Here is a 22,529-nt window from a genome sequence, read left to right as displayed (position 1 = left end):
TCTGAATATTACACTTGTTGCTGCCTTTCATAGTGTGTAACTTGAAGGCCCTGAGTACTTTCTCCCACACTGAAAACACTGGAATGATAAAATTATTTGAACATTACCTAATAAGACTGATTCAGGACAGACAATTAGTTATTTTAAACTTTTCTAGCAGTCCTTCACAAACAGGGAACAGTCTGTCTATTCTCTCCATCTGTCAGCTGCTGCTGGCTCTTCCTCCTCCTCTTCCTCACACACTGTTGAGTTTGTCCTGGTGGATCATCAGGGGTGCAAAGCCTCACAGATGATGTGCAGCAGTGGGTCCCTCAGTCTGTCCTCACTCTGGACACTTGCAGTCGTCACACATGGAAATCAAATGTGTGATAAGCTGCAGGATTCAAACACAAGTGTGACTTATAAACACATGTTCATATTTTTATTACACAATCAGAGAGAAAGAAACAGAGAGAGTGCAGGACAGACAGACAGGTGGCAGTCTCAGGTGTATACACTGCTACAAAACAGCACAAAAGAAGGAGGATTTAGTGTTTGTGTTATTACGAAACAAGAGGAGTTCCCAGATGGTACAGTGGACACACATGTGTGACTCCTGTGATTAAAGCATCTTTCTTTCAGCTTAACGAGTGAACCGTCAGCTCGTTCAAACACACGTTAAAGTCCGTTTGGCTCGACACCACCGAACTGAGGCAGCAATATAACACAGCTAACATTAACAGTGCAGTGAATCCTGCTTGTGCTGTGATATTCAAGACTGCAAACCGAGCAGCATCACTGACTTTCAGCTTGTTGTGTTTGTGGATATATGACTGACTTTAATTATCCACAAAATCATCACAATCTCTGTAAGATTAAGGTCGACTACATATATTTTTTTAAAGTAAAGGCTTTAAAACCAAGTTAATTCTGAAAGTACAGACATGACTAATGTCACATAACTTTCCCGACATGTGGCCAACAATAATGGTTTAATGTTCTTCATTAAAAAAATATTTGCGCATAAATAAGTGACATAATATTCAGTACTTACTTCTGAAAGTTTACACTTCCTCCGCTCCGCTTCCACCGTTTTTTTTCGGCAAAATTATCCACACCACCACCGCACTATGAAGTCTGGGATATGTTGGGCCATGAAGGCTACACCGACCCATCCTTAAAATTCAGGGAAATTATGGACGCATTTGAGGGCCGCATTTCGAGCAGCCTTTGAATTGGGAAAGCCTTCTCTTGTCGCTGTGACGTAATCGGCCTTAAAATGCGGCCTTTAAGGCTGCAAACCCCAAATCCGGTCATTGGTACTTCCTGGCTTGTGTAGTTACTAGGTAACAAAAGCTCAACACTGCCCCTAGCGTCCTGGAGCACTTCCGTTGTGTTTTGGAATTTGCATGTGTTTTTGAGTTTGCAAGTGTTTTGAAATTTGTACGTGTTTTGGATTTTCCAAGTGTTTTGGAATTTGTACATGTTTTGGATTTTGCAAGTGTTTTGGAATTTGTACGTGTTTTGGAATTTGCATGCGTTTTGGATTTTGCAAGTGTTTTGGAATTTGTACGTGTTTTGGATTTTGCAAGTGTTTTGGAATTTGCATGTGTTTTGGAGTTTGTACGTGCTTTGTCTCTAGGGGCCACCGTAAAAGAGATCTACATAAAACAACTACACCCCAAGTTACTGTTCTTTATAAAAAGCATCACATAACAAACAAACAAACAGCATAAGACAAGACAGCAGCAGCATGGCGCAATCCACTCTCTAAAGGGCAATACTAGAATGAGTAGCTTTCCTGAGGAGATCTGCAGTGCTTCGCTGCCTAATGCTCTCAGCCCCCTTAGATGGTAAAAGACTACCAAATGCCTCCGTGTGGTAGTGAAGCGCAGCTGTTTCTTATAAGGCCGCTAATTATCAGCTGGGAAGGTGTGGGTGGTAGTGCTGCATTCGTGGACATCACGTAAAATCCTACCCCAGAATCTACTTCACTACAGTAGAGTGTCCAGATGGAAGCCACTCTTCATTAAAAGGCACATAACAGTTAACTTGGAGTTTCACTGTCACAGAAGGCACCTGAAAGACTTTCACACCATAAGAAACAAAATTCTCTGGCTCTTCTGTGAGCTATGGCGGAGCTTCCATAGAGAACAGGTGGGTGAGGGAAAGGGGAGGCAGGAGGAGGAGAGACCCGAGACGGCCGCCGAGTGTCAGGTGAACTGATCTTCAGGTAAGAAGTTATGACCTGCAGTCTATCTTTTCTTTTCTTTTCTTTTCTTTTCTTTTCTTTTCTTTTCTTTTCTTTTCTTTTCTTTTCTTTTCTTTTCTTTTGACAACGTGATTAAAATCATGTTCATGTTGTAATGACATTCATATTATAATAGTATAAAATAAAAATAGATACAATTAAAACTATGCATTTTCAAACAATAAAAAGTCACTCCAGAAAAGAATTAAAAGTCAACTTAAAAAGAAAAGAAAACTAAATTAAATACACACAGCGCTGTGCAAACGTTTGGAGCCTCCACTCATTTCCTTGAATGTCAATATTTGAAAAATATTGAGAGGGTGCTGAGGACTTTTGGACAGCACTACATTATTTATTTATTTACTGTACAGCACTTTGGTCCTGTGCTGGCTATTTTAAAGTGCTTTATAAATAAAGTTGGATTGAATTGGATTATAATTAATATTAAAATAAGTTTGTCTTATAACTATAATTCATAAATATAATTTACATTGTAGAAATATGCACAAAATTTATATTTTTTTCCACATCTGTCAGTAATATCTTACTGACAATATAACATATTATTTACACTCTTTGCCGCTAGGTGGTGATAAGAAGCAAATTTTTGCCGTTCGTGGGAAAAGAGGAAGAAACCACCTTTCGCTGGTTTGGCTTCTTCTTCGCCTACCTCGGAAACGACAGGTAAACAAGCCACAAAACGTTTGTCCTTATTTGGTTTTATAGAAAATCAACCAGACAATATTATCTTAGAGTAAACGAGAACACAGGAGTTGTTATGTTAGACGTTTATTTTATCAGGAAGTCGCACTTCCTATTTAACTCCTTTCCAGCTCTCCGGTTCATTGAAAGTTTTTGACTGTTTTTAGTCCAATGGTGGAAAAAATTGGGAGCTACTGGTTAGTAAATAAAGAATAACTTCATTAGCAGTAACAAATCAGGAGCTTTTATGTGAGTAAATTGACGCTGAGCGGTCACGTTTTTAAATGTGTCTGTTCTCCTTTTCAACCTCGCTGACAAATCTGCATTGAACAAACTGTTGACGCCTTAAAGAAGTTGTCCTCCCGTTTTTGGTTATGCCACTGCACCCAATGCTGTCATGATCCCACGGGCCCTGTTGAAATTGTCATTATATCCCCCTGAATCAGAATACTTTATTGAATTAGAGGATGACTGCAGTATACTTACAGCTCACCTGGACCTGCATTTATGCAAACATTAGGGCTGCTTAGTTTAATTAGTTAAATCAGTTATTTTGGTCAATTATTGTGTGTCTATTTTAAAAAATCATGCATTTTAAAGGTAGTTACTGCCATGATAGTAACAAATTTCTAATATATTTAGAAATCTTTTTTTTAATAATTTGATGTTGTGCTTCCATTAACCTTATCCATGGTCAGATTTATTTGCCTGCTCTAATCTCTTATATGTGGGTGCACTTGATGTGTGTCTTTGTATAACAGGAGTGGACTTATTAACCTGCACAGAGTTGATCACCTCACTTGATTTGATGCCTTCATGGGCCTTAAGGTTTAAAGCTTCAGCTGAAACAGCTCACATTTTCTTCTTCTTTTGGCTGTTCCCTTTATGGGTCACCACAGATGATTATCTCACCCTATCTCCAACACGCTCTTCTATCACACCAACCCTCTGCATGTCCTCCTTCACTCTATTACTCTTCTCCATGGTCTTTCTTTTTTCCTTACTTCAAGGCAGATCCATCTTCAGCATCCTTTGTCCAACATGTCCAAAAGATCTCAGCCTTGCCTCTCTGATTTTGTCTTCAAAGTGCTCAACCTGAACTGTCCCTCTGATAGACTCATTTCTAATCCTGCTCATTCCTATCACTTCCAGCAACCATCTTAACATCTTAAACCATCCCACTCCAAGTCTTCTCAAAGAACACAACTTGGATCAAGTAACTGATGCTTCCAGTGAAGAGCCGCAGTGGGAAATGATGGACCCTGAGGTGTCTGTGCTGCTGCACTGTGCACACTGGCATGGGCTGCTCGAGTCTCAAGTACAAGTGGAGCTTTCAGAAAGGTGCAAACATACAGTGCAGTACATCCTTTAAATACTTTTCATCACACGTCATGTAAAATCAATTCCTCCTCTCTCAGGTTTAACAGGCAGACAGATCTGGCTCTGGAGCGTCACATAGATGAGGTGTGGACGAAGCGGGTGTCCAAGGAGCCGTGGCTTTTCAACGGGGCAAAATTCAGGCTACATTCTTTCTGCTTAGCAGATCCACAAAATCCACCTTCCACTCCGTTGTCCCATGGCACCATTTTCCACCACACAGAGGACCAAAACAATCAAGGACAGAGGGATTTGGGTGAAATACATAACAGGTGTATAAGTCAGACAGAAAATGCTGAGGGTGCCTCTAATCATGACTACAGAGAGTTTAATGGCATTGCAGACAAACTTCCTCCACACCCTGCACCCCTCCTCACTCTGAGGTTAGGCCTCACGTGCTACAAGGACTACCTGGGGACAAACTGGTCGTGTGGGGTGGCCAAGCTGCGACAGCGTGGTGAGGCCGAGTTCGGAGATCCTCTGACGCTGCTGGCTCAGCCTCTAGGTGTCGGTGCCATACTGTGCACCAGCAATGGTCAGGTGGTCATGATCAGGAGGAGCCAAAAGGTGGCAGAGGCGGGAGGGCTCCTGGATATCCCCGGAGGCCACCCAGAGCCAAAGGTGTTATGAATAAAGAGGATTCAGTCTCACCAAAATGCTTGATGTGTTGCTCATATCAACCCTGTTGTCCTCAGGCTGTGTGTGAGCGTCTAGGACAGAGGGTGTGTGAGGAGCAGATCGGCATAGCCATGATGGAGAGGAAGCCAGAGACCATCGTCTCAGAGCTTTTCTCCTCTGTGTGCGCCGAGATCAGAGATGAGGTGAAAAGTCATTCCTTTTCTGTTTGTATTCTTTTTATTCAGAATTGTAATGTCGTGTTTCACGTTTATGCACGTATACTTACCGCCAGAAGCCTGCTAGCAACTCTTTTTAAAGAGTCTAAATGGTGTCAGCAGATTTCCTTCAGTGAAATACCTCAAAATCAGAATTCTTGTTCAATCATGCATGTCATAGGCCCCACAAAGTGAAACCAGCTTCCAGAAACTTGGCACCACAGTTTGACTCAGCCCTAATATTTGATCCACACATCAGAAAATTTACCAAGTTTTTTTATGAAGTGGAAAATTGTTAGGTCAGATCCTACACATGGGACCTCACGACATCACAGTGTAAAACAAGGATTTTATGCCTAAAGCAGTATTCACACAGTCACTTTTCTTTAATAAAACTTTGCACCAGCTGTTTTGTCGAAGTAATGAAAGGGCTAAAATATTAATATTATTAATTTTACTGTTCTGTCCCAGGTGAATATTCCTCTGAGCTCCCTAGGACCGCCCGTCCTGATGGGCGTCGCTCTGAATCACACCAGCGCTGGAAGACCGAGTGCCGAGTTTTACGTCAGGTAGTCGTCGCTTCAGTTTTAATCCATACTGTGAAACCTGCAGCACAGATTTCTTGAAGTAGGTGTGTCAGTGAAAGTTGCTCAGAAAATGAAAGTATGGCAAAAAATTTTATAAAGATAAAATCATCACGATGACCACATCTCCACTACTAAAGACTGCGTAGTTTTCCATGTGGACTATTGAAGTAGCTTTGTATGAGTCACAGTTCAAAATAATCCCCTGCAACCTTTTTCTGATTGGCTGCCTCTGGTAAACAGAACATGAGTGGGTGAGGCTTCTGGTCACAGCCAGAGTGAGATGACTATATTAGGGCTACCCTCTCTCTTTGACATCATACAGACCTAGGAGTAGAAAAAAACTGCAATTTCCTGAGCTGACTGAATTAAAAGCACATTCAGGAGCACTGACTGCAAATAACTGCAATGAGGCTTAAACAAATATATATTTAGGCTGTAAGACTACATGATGTGTTATATGTATGTTTAGGGAATCTAAACCTTCTTTAAACTTTTCTTTTTATTCTTGAAATCCATTTGTAACTGGAATCTCACTCCTATTACAAATAATTCTCTTGGAGTTAAACAAGTTCAGTATTAAGAAGAAAAAACAGTTTTACTGCCCCATATAAAAGTTAGATATTTGGGCTTGAGATGAGTAAAGTTAATAGAGAGTTAAAATAGAAACAATAAAAATGCACACCAGTGAAAGACTAAAAGTAAAGGAACAGAAGTAATAATGAAGACAACTGAGAGACCATAAAAGATGACATCACATGATGGCAAGCCTATAAAAAGGTGTCATACAAAATGAAGTCCAAAGTTAAAGTTACTATTAGATTGGGTCTCAATTATCTAACCAGATTTGCCCAGCTGAGGTTAGGAAGGGCAGCATAAAGCTGCACACAATCCTAAATCAAGCATCGTGAAATAATAAATGTGGTTTGAATGGCTCTATAAAGATATAAATTTTAATCTGTGTGCTTTCAGTTGCTCCTTAAATTCTGATGAAGTGAGAAAGTTGTACTGGAAAGGAGGAGTGGAGGCCAGCGAGTCCACAGAGGTCGTCCTTGTCAGCAGAACGGTGAGATGTTACAGACATACAAATACCTGCAGACCAACACCAAAACGAGATTCTTGTACTTGCGTCTGCAGTAGGGAACAAAGTACAATCATCACTTTATGGAGAGATTACAAGCATATAAGGCAATTCTGCCTTTTTATATACAGTAGTGTGAAAAAGTGTTTGCTGATTTCCTATTTTTTTGTATGTTTGTCACACTTAAATGTTTCAGATCATCAAACAAATTTAAATGTTAGACAAAGACGGCACAAGTAAATGCAGTTTCTAAATAAAGATGTTTCTCGTTAAGGTGATTACATCAGAACCGGGTGTGGCTAGACAAATTGAACTCAGCTTTCCAAAGTTGTGATATACCAGTTAATTTATGATAGAACAGATATGGGGGCAATCACTATTTTCACACAGAGCCATGTAGGTTTACTTACCTTTTTGTCTAATATTTAAATTTATTTGATTATCTGGAGCATTTAAATGCAACAAAACTCCAAAACAAAACAGGAAATTAGGAAGGGGGCAAACACTTTCTCACACAGTTGTATTTTGCACACTGTAGGAAGTTTTGCAGCTGGACAGAAGCAGCCCTCTGTGGTCGGAGCTTTGTCCGTCAGCTAAAGGAGCCATGCTGCTTTATCAGACTGTTAAACCTGACGTAGTTCCAGACCAACGCGGCCGAGGCGATGCCAAGTTGACACCACCACATGTGCACAAAGAAACAGACTGATTAAAGTTTGGGGTTTTATTTACAAGTTACTGATAATTCAGTACTGTGTAATTCATTTATACACTGTACAGCAAGAACAAGTAAAAATGTATTAAAATATTTTGAATAAAAACCTAAAGTGTCCATGTCTTTTCATAAAAGATAAAATATGACACTGATTATGATTGAGCAGGGAGTGTGCAGTTCCATATAATAAAACCTCAGCAGTGTTGGTGTTATGTAATCACTGGTAATGCAGCAGCATTATTCGAGTCCTCTTGCTCCAGGTTCGCTCATGAGTAGTTCTGGTACGCGCTGTAGTAATACCCCTGATCCTGATAAGGCACGCTCCACTGAAATGTGAATGACACAAAATTAATTTAACATCTAGCAAATGCAGCTGTGCTTTTAGAGAGAAATGAGCCAGGTTGGCACTCACGTATCTTGGCGGCTGACTCCATGTCCTGTGAGAGGATGGAGGACCGTGAGGGTGGGGTCTTTTCCTGTAAAGTCGCCGTGTCTTCTCATGTTTGGGGACGGGGGGTAGCAGTCTGCGGGCCTCATCTTTATACTCCTGCAGGAGCTTTAGCGCCTTTTCCTGCGGCAGCTCGACATACTGCAACTCCTCCAGGAGGTCATCCTGCTGCTCTGGAAGACTGCAGCTCACTGGACAGAGAGAGGAAAGTATTACAGGAATGACTGCTGTTTATTTTAACTGTCAGCAGCACGAGCTGTAAAGATCTTTTATAAACTCTGTGGCTCCCAGCACATCTGAGACCTTAAATGATATCAATAAACCGAGTAATGAGAGGAAGAACCTTTCTTTCTGAAGGATTCACGGATTTAACCAAGAAGAATCTGAACCCATTCCTCAGTGTAAATTTACAGGGATTACTGTAGAGACCAAATGGAACATATGAAACAAATTCATGTTTTGTTTTTGATCCCCTAATATAGACCTGTAATGGAACATAATATTACAAATGTAGGTAAACCTTGTAATTTGAGCAGGGCGGTCTCTGGGATGTGTTCACCGTCTCTCATCTGGTGCTGCGACAGTCGCCTTTTCCACTCGTCGCCTGAGGGAAACACCACCACCACCCGACGCCTGAAGCCTGTGAACAGCCGCAGCTTGTGACGGAGTGCAGAGAAGAGGATGTTGCACTGGAAACAGAAAGATGAAGTGAAATAACTACTAAGACTACAGCATAGTGAAATGTTTTGTCGAAGCTCTTTGCTCATAACTGTGGTGGTTACAGTTTAGATTTTATTCCACATATAACTGCTTTAAAGTAAATATTTAATTATTAATAGGACCAAGAAATAATCCCAAACTCCAGACTGCAGAGGCCCGATTTGAAACCAGAAAATCTTCTGCTGCTCATCCAAACCTCTATCACATGAGCCTAAATGAACCAGTTCACTTTGGTCTCCTGACACTTTGCTTGCAGAGGCTGATTCTCCAATAACGGCTTTTGTTCTACCACCTGATAGCAACTACTATCCTTCAGTGAGTTTCACAAGGGGACATCTCATAAGTCTTTTTTTTTTTTGACCGTGAAGCATTACCTGGTCTAGGATGTAGTTTCCAGGAGTTTGGGCAGCCATCTTGATTATTTCAGTAAGACCGTGAGAGGCCTGCTGGAGCCTGCTGTCCCTCTGCCCACCACTCTATACACACACATACACACGGGTCAAACATTTTACATCAGGTGCGAACCATAACCTCTGAATGTGAATCACAGGAGTGAAGAGCGGAGATCTGACTGACAATCATACAAGCGAGCAGCTCCTCCGTTCCCAGCAGTCTGTGCTGTTTCTCTGGATGCTGCTTCATGTAATTCCTCGCCCAGACGCTCTTCCCAGAGGCAGGAAGACCCACCATCAGCACCACCTGGTGGAGCAGAGAGGAAGATAAGACATAACAAAATTGACATGTCAACTGTCAGAAAATTAAATTTTGCACAAACATTCATGGCTCCCATAGGATGATCCTAATGACTCGGGTGATCACTGCTGTAACACTAAACGTTGTCGTTCTGCCATTTTCCCCCCTGCTTACATCCTCCACTCCCAACAATTTTCCACCTTAGGAGCATTTTCTATGGCTAAAATGCTCCATGTGCAAGATCATCTGAACTTTGTTTAGTTCAAACTTTCAGAGGAAATTCTTAGAAAACATTACAATTCATCTTCACACTACAATTTCAACTTTAGGAGGAGCCTTTAGTAGTAGAAAGATTGGGAATACAAATCTAAATTTGACTCTCACTTCGCACTGTGCTCTGGAGGTTGGAGCTGATGTGGAGCACACCCTTTGCCCAGGAGGAAGAGTGGCCAACGGTGTGAACCCCGGAGGGCCGGGGTACCAGGGTTGAGCTGCAGGGTCCAGGAGCAATTTGAACGAACAGCTCTTACAGAGGACATGAGGGAACAGAGCACGACCCCGTAGCACCGAGGTGTCCGTGGAAAAGGCCACTCCTACAAAACGACCGTTTTTATGGAAAGAGAGCTCGACAGCGCCATCTGAGGAGAAAGACTGGGTGTGTGCAGGTGTGAACATGACACACAAACACAAAAAAATGGTTTAAATGAGAGAAAAGTCACTCGAGCGCTAGTAAAGCTGACTGAAAACATAACTCACAGCATAACAGCCGATGATATCCCCCTCCGAAAAAGGCTCTCCAAAGTTCTCTTCCTTTCTATCTGACACTTTTTTACCACGTCCATCATAACAAAAAGAGAGTTCATCCTCACCTGACGTGAAACCCAGAAGGATTCAGAAGCTTTTTAACAAGTAAATCACATCTACAGACAATAAATATGAAAAAAAACGTCATTCTTACCCAGCAGCAGAGAGGAGACGGCCACTGACCAGCCAACTCTCAGTCCATATGGCTCCCTGACTTCATGGTCATCTGGCTGTGCAGTCAACAGTTTCCTCTCCAGCCTCACCTCAAAGCCCACCCTGCCCTGCTGCACCCCATGGGTGAGCCTGCAGCCTGACCACAGCAGGGGGAATTGAGCCCAGAACCGCGGCTGGCCAGAGGATCCATCAGGACTCACCTCGAAGTGCAGGTGAGAGCCATCTGAGTAATCGACAAGGAGACTCAGGGAGTCAAATCAAATACACCCTTGGGGGTTAGTCCAGACAAAATTAAAACAAGTAATTCATAAGAAAACTCAAGCGCTGATTAAAATTTGTGTGGGTGTGTTTTCACACATTTATCTAGTCTGACTTTATCTTCATCTTGTTCCTCTGCCTCACTCCTCTCCGCAGGGGGCTGTGGTGATTTGGCTCTGGTTGAAAAAAAAAAAAAGAGACATGTCACATTTAATGATTTAAGAACTTCATTAAATCTAAATCTAAATAAAACACAAAGATAAAGATTCCTTTTATGCCGCTGTGCTATGCATTCTGCAGTGAAACTGGATCAGAGCTTATGTTTTAGCAGACGAGCATACATACATTCTTACATGCGTTCACTCATCGTTCATTGCACAGAATAAAATAACAATAATAAAATAGGAAATATTAAAGTATAAATACACATAAATACAGTAAAAATAAAATGCTAATCTGGCCTTAAGAAAAAAAACCTGCTCCATCCACACATGTATACACATAAAAAAAATCATTCAAAGTAAGAATTTAAAACATATTCCTAAACAGTGGTGCAGTAACCAGGACCACAATATTGGAAGAGCTTTAAATCCTTCTTCTCTCTTAAACTGAGAAAACCTATTTTAACATGACCTGATTAGCTCACTGAGAGCAACAGATTCCTTCACGCTCCTGTCTGAGGGAACGTTACAGGTCCTTCCTTCCTGCTGCTTTCAAACTCTTTAATTCATCCAATTGGGTCAGGCCCACACATGCAGAACAGGATTAATCACACCTCACTGCACTCTGGCACTTTTGTACGCAATGACATATATTGCACACATATTTGTGTACTTTTATGTCTATATGCATATTTATGTTTATACCTGTATCTCTATATTTATTTTAATAGTTATCAATTAATATCTCTGTTTCTACTCTTCATTTTATATGAGTGCTTGACGTTTGCTGTATGTGTGCCGCTATGAGAACTCAAGTTCCCTGTGGGATTAATAAAGTCTCTGTGATTCTGGACTTGGCCCACGCTTCGTTTGACTGGGATTTTCCATCAGTGGATGTGGTACTAAAGAAGTGTCTTGGGTGAGAGTTTAAAAATCTTTACAAACTTTATCAAGTTCTCAAGACCAAGAGAACCTACACATATGAAACTCCACAACGAGAGCTCCACACGGTAATTATAGTATGCTGTGGACAGATGTGAGGGATTTTCACTGAACCCGATGCCCTCTGTGGGGCGGGTTTCTTCACCATACTCTACCTCTTGTATCGTATCTCCTCTTTGAACTCGTAGAACGACCTTCCTCTGCCCATGTCCTCCTCTACTGGACCCTCCGCATGCCCCTGTTCTCCTCCCTCCGCAGGGCAGGCAGTGACACCCGCAGCAGCAGCAGCCTCCGAGTCGGGCTGTGGTGCAGCTGGACTGGGCTCAGCCACAGTCTGTGTGGCCATGTCTGTGTAGCCGCGGTCTACTTCATGTCGCGCAGTAGCACCAATCTCTGAGGATGGAGGGCGGACGTCTGCTGGCTCTGTCTGTACTAAAAGTATAGGTGAGCTGTCATGTAGCTTCAGCGTTTCTTCTTCACCGTCTCCCCCGCTCGGCTCCCCCTCTGCTGCGGACCACAGCCGCTCCACCAGCTCAGCCTTCAGCCCTCTACTGTCCAGCCCCAGCTCTTTAAGTCTGGACCGCAGCTCGGCCACTTTTAACTTTTTAATGTCCGCCAGCTTCATTGTTCCCGCGCGAGTATTACGTTTATTTGTCTTTTAATTGTAAATGCGAATTATTTAAGTTTTAAAAAAGCCAAATACAAAGTAAAAACTGTAAAAGAAGAACAGGCTGGAGTCAAAACAACTGTTCAATATGGTGCCTTGGAATTTGATTGGCTCGTTACTTCTTCCTCTTTCTCATTTAAGACAGATACGTTTTGTTTACTGCCATCTAGCGAAAGAAAATGTTACTACATCAACATAACTACCGTACCAGGATTTTTGAAAAGTATTATTTTTAGTCGTATAGTTGTTTTCGGGTCAATTTAGCTTCAATTAGTTCATTTAAAAATATTTTAAATAGTTTTTTTTATTTTCAGTGGTAGTTTGTTGTGAATTGTGTTGTGTGAACACAATTCACACAACAAAACTAACTAAAGGAAACGTCTTGATGCATTCTCAGTCATCCAGGCAAGTAAATCTTGTTGAATCAAGTTGACTCTGTTCATCCGGATGAACAGAATTAACTTTTGGAGATAACTAAAGGAAATATCCTTAGTTTGTTAGTTTGGTAAAAAAGCAAAAAACAAACAAACAAACAAACAAACAAACCGGTGCATGATGCATTGATCACCTCTAACATATGCCCTCCATACAAAAATAACTAAAGACCTAAACTAATAAAAACGATGCTAGAATTGAATATTTGTAAACACTAAAAAATAAACTGAAACAAGAAAATCCTCTCTGAAAAAACTAAATAAAAATAAAGTCTAATTGCAAAATACAAAAAATATAACTCTGGCTATTTGTCACAAGCAGATGTTCAGTGTAATTTTAACTCTATTAATAGTGGTTACTACATTATATAAACTTGAGCAGTAACACAAATAAGTATAAGGTAATATATTCAGAAGTGAATGTATTACCTTTGTGTTCCTATTGACACCCTAAAGCAAACTATGTGTTGCAGCATGAGCCCTGTTTTTATCCTGTATTTGTTTTTAATATGGAAAAAAGGTATACCAAAGGACTTAGGCATTGTTCTTGTTGTCCATGAGAAATACAACTGTGGTGGGAATGATTTTCTCAGATATCTGCAGGTCAGGAAAACATGCAAGGACAATAGTATTTTTTTTCCACACATTTATTGGTATGTCTAAAGACAACAAGAAAAACATTCTTTCATGAATATTTCATAGACATTCTCTGTAACTTATAGAGATGGTTGTGTGACCGTCACATCATTCAACCACACTATGTTCAAAGTCACTTAAATCAAATTTCTTTCCCATTGTGATGCTCAGTTTAAACTTCAGCAGGCAATCGTGATCATATGATTAGCTGACTGGATATCTGTGTTAAAGAGCAGTTGAATCGGTGTACGTAATAAAGTGTCTGGCAGTGACTGATTGTTGTACTGCTAGACTGCATTCTCTCTTATTGTGCATGGGATGTAAGCTGTGGTCACTGCAGCCCAACACACTTACAGTTAAATAAACGATGTAGGAAATATTTAATAGATATCCAATCTGGCACTCAACACTGTAATTAACATTGTAACCACAATAATATCAAAGTGACTAAAGCAAACAGAAGACGTGTGATCAGGGTGATGGTGCTTTTGTAAATAACAAAAATGAGCAAGGTTCTCTTATAATGACTCTTTTTTATTTGTAAACAACAACAATGCAAAAACGCAAGTGTGAATGAGCACAAACGGTTTTCAGAGGTAAAAAGCAGGACAATGTTCAGCATACAAAAACATTTAATACATCACAAAGCCGCCTCTTTACCTCAGATTTCCACCTCTGCTGTCTGCGTGTCATTACAGCTGCTCGGGTTGACAGAAGTGCAACGACGACTTCATATCAACCCCACTGGGCTCCACATAAATCTGTCTCAAAAAGTCACAAATCAGAGTTTTCCTGCTAATTAAACTCTACGTGGATCGTCTGAGAGGATTTGACTGCTTCACTGACGGTCCGAGAGCAGCCGCCTCCACGCAAACAGCATCATGACAGAAATCGTCACAAGATGAGAGGCCGGCAGAGATTTTCCCAATACACAACAGAACATTCAGGTCATGCTCACACAGTGAGCCTGTTACACGAACACGGTGGCTCAGTCACGCTCTCGCCACATGCTTCACGATGAAAGCATCCGAATATTACACTCAGGACAATACAACGAATTCTCCCTGATGAGGACACGACTGTGCAAAATGTCGAGCTCCTGCAGAAACGCAAACAACCATGCATTGTAAATGTACTTGGAACAAACACCAGGCTGGCTGCTTGTGGTGTCATCAATGATGTGAATGAACAGTGACTCACGAAAATGCGGTGAAAAGACAAAAATAAGCAACAACACTGGTTATTGTTATAATGTGCTTCAGCTGTGAAATCCCTTTTTGTTTGAAGGCAGATAAGTTTAGTCCCACTACAGACCAACTCTGTGGACCTACAGACTGCATGTTCCTATCTTATCACTTATTAAGGAAATGTTTTTGCCCATAAATGTCTTCAATGTTGGATTTGACACAACAACTGTATTCTTCAGTAACTGGTATATTTTGAATCTATAAAATCCTTCAGTACAAACGTCCCTGACATCATTGCAAACACATTTCATCTCCAATCAAAACCTTTGATCACAAGACATTCAGCGTGCAGATCCCTTTTACTGAAATTATATTAATGCTCATAAATGAATCGGTGAATCAATAAAGTTCACGTGTTTTCAAAACTTTCAATTCCTAAAAAAAGAATTTTCCGTGTTATTTTAGGGTTTGTAAGCCATGATTGGGCAGCAAGTCCCTCACATTACAGCCACAGTTTGAGCAGATCCATAGAGTTGTACTCAATCCCATCACCTCAGGATTGTACTATGAAGTGAGACTAAGGTCAGAAAGCTTATGTCGAGCTTACAGTCAGAATTTATAGTGTCTCAAAAGCAGCTCTCCTTTAAACCTGGCAAAATCACAAGCTCAAAACAGCCTGTTTAGCCAAAATTAAAATGCATTACTGTCAGTTACATCCATCTGTGCATTTCTTTTTATCTTGCAAGGCAACAAGATGGAGTATAAATACCTCAAAATAACTATGACTTGTATTCTATATGTCTGCACTAAAGTGAATCCAGACAAAAAACACATTGTGTGCAGTTCCTGTTAAAATTTATGAATCACTTGTATTATTTTTAATACTGAATTTAATTTGGACTTATCTGCCAACGTTGACACTGCAGTGGGTGTTTCAACAGGTCTGAGGACCCTTTTCAAATATGTGAAAGATTTTGTATTTATTGAATTATTATAGGATTTCTTATTTCCTCTTTTTCCTGTGAATTTGTTTGTCGTATAATAAAAAAAAATAATCCAAGTGGTTAAAAGAGGTTTTAAAGATTGTGGAAAAACCTTTAAAATGCAGTAGGCATGATTTCACCGATATTAGTGATGATACTAAGCTGTTAAATAACATTAAGCCATTAAATAAGATAAATTACTTGATAATTAATATTTAAGGACAACACAGATCAGCCAATGTTTTTAAAAAGGTAACATGCATTACAGACATATCTAATTTAAGCCTGAACTCTTTCTATGGTATCTTTGGAATTTCTGTACTGCGTTCTTTTGTTGGTTGATTAATATTACACCTGATGGATTCCTTGGTCAGGCTCATGTACCGCGGAGTTGACATCATCGATCGAGACATGAACAAACTGAGTTTTAAATGTGAATACTGGAGGCTTCTTCTGTCAGTACCTCACACACTCTGGGTTAGACTAAGAGGATGGGTGTCACAGGAGGAGGCGAGGGAGAGCCGCTGTCTGATGGACTGTTTCCCAGCAGCATCTCCTTCTCCCGGTGCAGACAGGGCCCGCTGATGTGCTGGCTGTGAGAGTGGTAGAGCCGCAGGAAAGCCAGGATGGAGTGAACCAGCCACAGAGCCGTCACAAGCCACAGCGACGCCTGAGAATGAAGAGAGATGCTTACAGTCACGTATCGAAAAAACACTGAACAGACACATGGTGAAGGATAACGATGCAGAAAGCACCCAAGAAGTTTGTGAAATTCCTGTGTTTTATTATTCTGTTACTGAGTAATAATTAGCAGATATCTGTGTCTGTGCTTTGCATCTTTACAGGTTATAAATGCAGCTGCTTCAGTTGCTGAATCCATCTTTTTTATCCTTATAATGGAACGTGTGGCTCCAAAAGAACTACCATGGCAAAGGTCAAAACACCAGCATGGAAGGTTCAAAAACATGGGCCCAAAAGGCAGCAGATGACTTTTATATTTATGTGTGATCCACAAATGGTCACTTCTGCCTCCGAATGACCAACATGGCTGAGCTAAAGCAGCGCACACAGGGGAAGCAATTCATTCAACCTTTGTAGTGAGTGGATGCTTCAGACTCTGGTTGCCTAGGTAACCCTCTAATGTATATAGCACACACTCACATGTCCATCTTCCACTCTCATTTTATGCCATTTTTAACAATACATCAGTGAAACAACAGTTATCATCTCAGTATAACGACTGTCAGCAAATTCTTGGAGGTAGATTGGTGAAACTATGGGACCGGAGCTGAGAGAAATGTACAAACAAGTAGAAAAACTGAGTTAAGACCCAGCCTATTGTTTCGATCATTTAAAACTCCGGGACAAAGATTCACAGGAGAAATCTAAAAATCAACAATGCGGCTCCAGAAATGTGGAAGTCCAAAAATCAATTTGTAAAAACATACAGTCTGTGTCTTTAACAAACACCACTTCCTGTGAGACTTTTGATTTCAGGGACGAGTCGATAGTTCACTGTGACGACAGCAGGAGAGATGAGGGGACGCCGTTTTTAGACGGGACAGATTAGAACTGGAAAAACTGAAAAATGACCGTAGCCGAGAGCGTCACCGTGTCTCATCAATATGAGTCGGTTTGTTGCGGGAGTGAACCTCGCACACTCGTTTCATTGTTTCCAAAAGACAGATTAGATAAATCCTGCCCAGGACACTGAATGGAGCTGCAGAAGCTGCTAGAACGGAGGCTGACATCAGCTCTTGTGTCGATCAATGATGTTTTGTAACAAAAACACAAAGCACTGACAACATCAAAAAAACTCCTAAATGCATGCTTTTAATTCCTGGATAAATCTGCAAAACAGACAAGCTTCAGACGAACATGATGCCGAACAAAAGTGGTTTCTTCTGACAGAGGAAACCTGCTTTCCTGTTTCACGCGTCTGCTTTCCTAAAATATCAAATCTGTGACAAAAGATCTGTTGCCATTAGAAACAGCTCACACAACATCACTGCAGCTGACACCGAATCAAACAAAAGGGTGGAAAAAAACCCTGAAATGAGTGACTACAGTGATGTGATCAGGAACAATGTTTACATACAAAACATCCTGTATTTAAGCACAAAACGGGGATAAATCTGTAAATACTACTGCAGCTGCTACACTGATGGGAGCTCATGCTGTTATTTTTAAAGGTTCATCTATTAATCAATTACTGTGTTATAGCATTAATGGCCACAGGGGAGGTCTTCATCAGTTGGAAAGTTTTTTAACCTTATGAAAATACAGTTAATTTGGCCATTGGGGTCAGATTAGACTCTTTGTCGGGCTGATTCAGTCCCCTTGGCCTTATGTTTGACACCCCTGTTCTATAATTTCAGATGTCTAATTAGCTTGTTGTGATCATTTTAATATTACTTAAGTTATCTGTCTGAACTGTTAAATAATTATTTTCTTTTTTCTTCATCGTGCTCTACCTCCTTCAGCCTTTCAGAAAAGCAGACAGCCGAACTGTGAAGCTCTTGTTTCAGAGGCCTGGGAGGAAGTCGGTGTCCCTTTTGCGTTCTGGTGTGCGCAACATTTTGGGTTTGCTTGTATTTGAGCATTCCTACCTGCGCCAGACTGAGCTCTGTGAAGAAAGATGAAGTGTCCACGTCCAGGTAAAGCGGCACAGACTGGGACTCTGCACAGCTGAATTCAAAACAAACAAGAATAGATGAGAAAAGGACCTGAAGATATGCTCAAACAAGATGACAGCTACACACACGCTTTAAAAACACACATTTTAACGTCAACCCTGAATCATTTTCTTTTTAAAATCACACATGGAGCAACAAAAGAAAAGTCTGGAAATGTGCAGGCCTCTCGATGTCAAACTGAGCAGGCATCCATCCACAACACCAAAGGGGCGTCTGCGTTAGATGTACCTGAATGGCTGTGTGTCGTTTTCTGTCACAACGTCGCACCAGGAGCTGAGTCCTAGTGACAAGATGACACTGGCTCCTCCAGACAGGAAGAACACGCACACGCTCAGCAGGACCGTGAGGAAGGACGAAAACAGAGTGCTGGGCAGAAACAGAGAGAGAGAGATGGCCATCAGACACACAGAGAGCTGAGGCTTAAGGCCAACGTTGGAGCAAATGCACGATTAATTTATAATATCAACTGCAGCTACATCCCCTCTTTCTGCTGCTTCAGTTATCACAGTAATGTTTTTATTTCTACAGATTTCCTCAACAGATACAGACGAACAGTATATACAGTACTGCACAAAAGTCTTGAAACACCCCTCATCGCTTTACATTGTACAAGTAAATTGGGAAATGGATAAAGCTATTTATGGAAACATCGGTAAACATACATGGAAATACAGTATATAAGCCAAAAACCATACAATCTGAACAAGCTTGTAAGTCAACCAGGACAACCTTAACTCTCTTTCAGTAGTCTTAAAATTACATCTGCTGTAAAAGTAACACAGCATTTCAGAAAAGGAACATCATACCAACAGTAAAATACGGTGGTATTGTGGTGGTTTGCAGCTGTTTTGCAACAGAACAATGTTAGCAAAACTCTCTGAACTTAAATCGTAAGAAATAAATGTGTAGTTCTGTTAGCTCCTTGTCCATTTTCCTTTACTGTGGATCCACTGTAAAATTTAATCTAATAAAATTGAATTGTTTATTACTTATTCACACTGGTCTAGTAACCCAGGGGCTAGGCCTTTATCATTGGGAAAAGCTATAAAACGTATGAAAACAAAGCTAAATGTCCAAAATTTATGCCAAACTTCACATTATGCAAAGCTGTCCAGAGGGCCATACTGGAGTCTCTGCCTGGCCAAATACCACCCACGGGCCTTATGTTTGACACCCCTGCTATGACTACTGTGATAACTGCAGTTTGTTTTTGTAGGTCATGTGACCCACAGGTTTGGTTTAGAAAGGCCCAGCAGCTGGTTGACATCAGGGGCCTGAGCATGACTCAGAGGTGTGTCAAACCCGCACCTCCGGGGTCAGAACCGGCCGGCAGAAGGTCCACTTTGGCCCACCTGATGAAAAGTGTGAAAGTTGCAGCTGAGACCTTGTTTATTTTTTTCCTTTGACTTAATGTAGGTGATGCTCCCGGTTTCTATAAGAAATTTTTTCACATGTAGGCAAGCTGATTCATAAAGACCTAAAATACTGTTGTTGTTGTTTAAGTAAACTCGTTATTCTTAAGAGCTCTCAATGTGTTTCTTTCTTCTCCTGTTTCTTTACACTACACTTCTTCTTTTTTTGGGGGGGGGGGGGGTCAAAAAACATCACTAGAATAAAGGATGCAGATATATTCAGAACATTTTCTCCTCTCCTTAACATGGCCGACAGCCTTCTGTGCTGGTGGATACGCTGACTGATCATCCACACCACATGACTGCGTCCGTTTCTGCATGCATCCGTTTATATATGCCTTCATCTATTTTAATGCGTTTGCAGGATCTCCAAGTACCACCGGACTACTGTGGCACCATGCAGCATTATCTTTCTGCAGAACATAACCAAATGTAGGTCAGTAGTGTTGTACCCGCCCTTCTCTGTGTTTTGAGACGTATGGAGGGGTGGGTGTGTGCTGCAGGGAGACTCACTCGTCATGTTGTCCATGCAGATAGAAGAGGCACCTCCAGCCCTGCGCAGCTCCGTACAGCACCGTGAAAATGCCCACAAAAGTGGCGAACTGGCAGGCTGCCGGCGGCCCCCACTGTTGCACCACCAGGTGATCCACGACTCCCGTCGTGCCCGTCGGCTCCACCTGCTCATCCGTCCTCCAGTATCCACTGGAAAAGAGGGCGCAGCGGCCTTTGAAAGCGGAACCGTTCAGAGCCATCGGGACCACCACCAGCAAGCCCGCCGCTACCGAGAGGGCGTGAGCCGTGCAGTGCGCCAGCAGTAGTCGCCGGTCCAGCTCCATGACGCAGCACGAACACCAGATACACGGTTAGAGTACCCACGCTGAAAGAAGCAGATATCAGCACATCCCACTGTCTGTCTGCTGTACTGACCCCGTTACGGGTATTTAAAGGAGCAGGGCGGGGACCGAGCCGTCGCTCCCACCGTTACACAACCCGCACGTACTGCCAGAGAGGAGGGGGACACACAGAGGGCTCACTCCGCCAAAAAAAATCCAGGAACCAAGCAAGAGAAAACGCATCGCTGTAATCATGCCTGCATTTCAGCACAAACACTGAATGCAAAGCTGCTGCTGTTCTTTCTTATCTTAAAAAAAATACTTTTTTTTTCTTTATTCTTTCTGCCTGTCAATTCCGCTTCGCCATTTTACACACGCACTTGTTCATATAGAAACCTAAATAGCTATAGAGATAGATAGATATAGAGCTCGTCCTGGACAAGCAAAGATGTTTGGCATTTAACTCCTGATTCGGATTCTCGCAAGATCTACTAGACATGACGGGTATTTAAACAATTACACAAAATAAAATTATCAGAAATAAGGAGGCACACATTATTATCATTTCCACCTCCACGTTTCTATTCTTGGACTCTGCTTTGCATGACTCACTGTTTGACATAGCTCCTATCCTTGATTTAAGGTCACCCTCCCTTTAAACCAACTTTTTTAATGATTGACTGTCTGCCTCTAACACAATCATATCCATATCATATTATATAGCCAAAAGTAGAAAAAATTGTCACAAACTGTGTTTAGACCTGAGCTTTTGGCTCACATGAACTAACCCAGAGAAATTTGAATAATTAGTTTGAATGCTTGTATTGAGACGCTATTTTTATTCAGTTCATTTTTTGCGGGTTATCTCCTTCAACTTAGAAAAACATTCAAGCACCATTAGAGTTCTCATCTTTTAGACATGTGTGCTTCTATTTTTGTTATTTATAACTTCTTCTTCTTCTTTTTTTTAAATTGTCAACTTTATTCAGGGGAAATTTATAAAATATTTCAATGGGGAGACTCTTCAAATTCTCATTCAACGTACTCCTCTTTCAACTCTAACTACTTCCACATAAGTGAACCAACAGACACCATTCAAACTTTAAAACTTCATTGGGAAGAATGTCAGGCATTGGTGGAGTTTCAGAAGGGGGTTTAAAGATCTAGAAAATGTGGGGTTTTTTGCTACATCGGCAATTGTAGTGAGCATCACTGGTGTAAAGTTTGCAACGTTAGTGAGCAGAATTTCAGGTGAATATTTCTCTCTGATCTCCCAGCTTTCCATTGCTGTGATAGTTTTGGAGACTCGATCCAAAGTGGCCTTTGTGACACTGGTGAAGAGTATGCTCATACAGTATGCTTAGGCCATGTTTAAGAAGAGGCGAGGAGGAAGCTCCCAGAAGCCCTGCAGGATGTGGGGAACTGCCTCTATCACCACATCCTGTGCGGTGAGCAGTTTGAAGCTATGCTCTACCTGCTGGGTGTTCTATGAATAAAGTTATGAGAATGATCCTTTAAACATATATATTGAAAGACTATAGCTGAACTGTCAACAATTGTATGTCAGATGTGACTCACTGAAATTTAGGAGGTTTGGCAGTTTAAGGAGCATCTGGGCTTGAAACTCTATGTCCCTCCTTTTATTAATGACATTCACTGCCCACACCTGAAACAGAAAAGTCATTTACGTTGCAGATTTTTTAAGATGTTACGTCAGGGGTGCCCAATCCCGGTCCTCGAGAGCTACTATCCTGCAGCTTTTAGATGCATCCCTACTCCAACACAGCTGAATCAAATGGTTTGATCTCTTCAGCATGCCATCATGTTTGGCAAAGGCCTGATAACAAGCCATTCATTTGATTCAGGTGTGTGGGAACAAGGATGCATCTAAAAGCTGCAGGACGGTAGCTCTCGAGGACTGGGATTGGGCACCCCTGTGTTACGTGAACATAATGAAAAAAG

The 22,529-nt window shown here is 41.3% G+C and overlaps 3 protein-coding genes across 5 annotated transcripts; 1 reads left to right on the top strand and 2 right to left on the bottom strand.

The window, feature by feature from the left end:
* Window positions 1-1,718: 1,718 nt before the first annotated feature.
* Window positions 1,719-7,622, top strand: nudt22 (nudix (nucleoside diphosphate linked moiety X)-type motif 22). Of its 3 annotated transcripts, XM_086303302.1 has the most exons (8): window positions 1,719-2,212; window positions 2,817-2,914; window positions 4,085-4,273; window positions 4,351-4,930; window positions 5,005-5,130; window positions 5,614-5,711; window positions 6,699-6,792; window positions 7,346-7,622. In XM_086303302.1, exons 3-8 carry the CDS (start codon window positions 4,185-4,187, stop codon window positions 7,511-7,513), a joined length of 1,155 nt encoding a protein of 384 aa, XP_086159428.1. In that variant the 5' UTR covers window positions 1,719-2,212; window positions 2,817-2,914; window positions 4,085-4,184; the 3' UTR covers window positions 7,514-7,622. The 3 variants fall into 3 exon arrangements, with proteins under 3 accessions (XP_086159428.1, XP_086159420.1, XP_086159411.1); XM_086303294.1 differs by lacking the exons at window positions 1,719-2,212; window positions 2,817-2,914 and adding an exon at window positions 2,922-3,129; XM_086303285.1 differs by lacking the exons at window positions 1,719-2,212; window positions 2,817-2,914; window positions 7,346-7,622 and adding an exon at window positions 2,922-3,129 and having other exon boundaries at window positions 6,699-7,316.
* On the bottom strand, window positions 7,504-12,540 carry LOC147337290 (heterogeneous nuclear ribonucleoprotein U-like protein 2). Its single transcript, XM_086303273.1, has 10 exons — window positions 11,875-12,540; window positions 10,716-10,792; window positions 10,339-10,581; window positions 10,137-10,249; window positions 9,765-10,031; window positions 9,264-9,386; window positions 9,062-9,163; window positions 8,488-8,656; window positions 7,932-8,158; window positions 7,504-7,845 (listed from the first exon to the last, which is right to left on the bottom strand). Exons 1-10 carry the CDS (start codon window positions 12,342-12,344, stop codon window positions 7,786-7,788), a joined length of 1,851 nt encoding a protein of 616 aa, XP_086159399.1. The 5' UTR covers window positions 12,345-12,540; the 3' UTR covers window positions 7,504-7,785.
* A 1,429-nt stretch (window positions 12,541-13,969) lies between these two features.
* On the bottom strand, window positions 13,970-20,659 carry LOC147337289 (transmembrane protein 179). The gene is made up of 4 exons (XM_086303259.1): window positions 20,248-20,659; window positions 18,551-18,688; window positions 18,236-18,314; window positions 13,970-16,296 (listed from the first exon to the last, which is right to left on the bottom strand). Exons 1-4 carry the CDS (start codon window positions 20,568-20,570, stop codon window positions 16,105-16,107), a joined length of 732 nt encoding a protein of 243 aa, XP_086159385.1. The 5' UTR covers window positions 20,571-20,659; the 3' UTR covers window positions 13,970-16,104.
* Between the last annotated feature and the right edge of the window lie 1,870 nt (window positions 20,660-22,529).

This window comes from Aulonocara sp. 'chitande type north' Nkhata Bay, linkage group LG2 (genome assembly GCF_057382095.1).
Source record: "Aulonocara sp. 'chitande type north' Nkhata Bay isolate Kocher_YH1m ecotype deep benthic linkage group LG2, A_spYH_male_GT1.1, whole genome shotgun sequence".
NCBI lineage: Eukaryota > Metazoa > Chordata > Actinopteri > Cichliformes > Cichlidae > Aulonocara > Aulonocara sp. 'chitande type north' Nkhata Bay.
The sequence above is the reverse complement of the archived record's forward strand: the minus strand, read 5'-3'. Positions and strand labels throughout refer to the sequence as shown.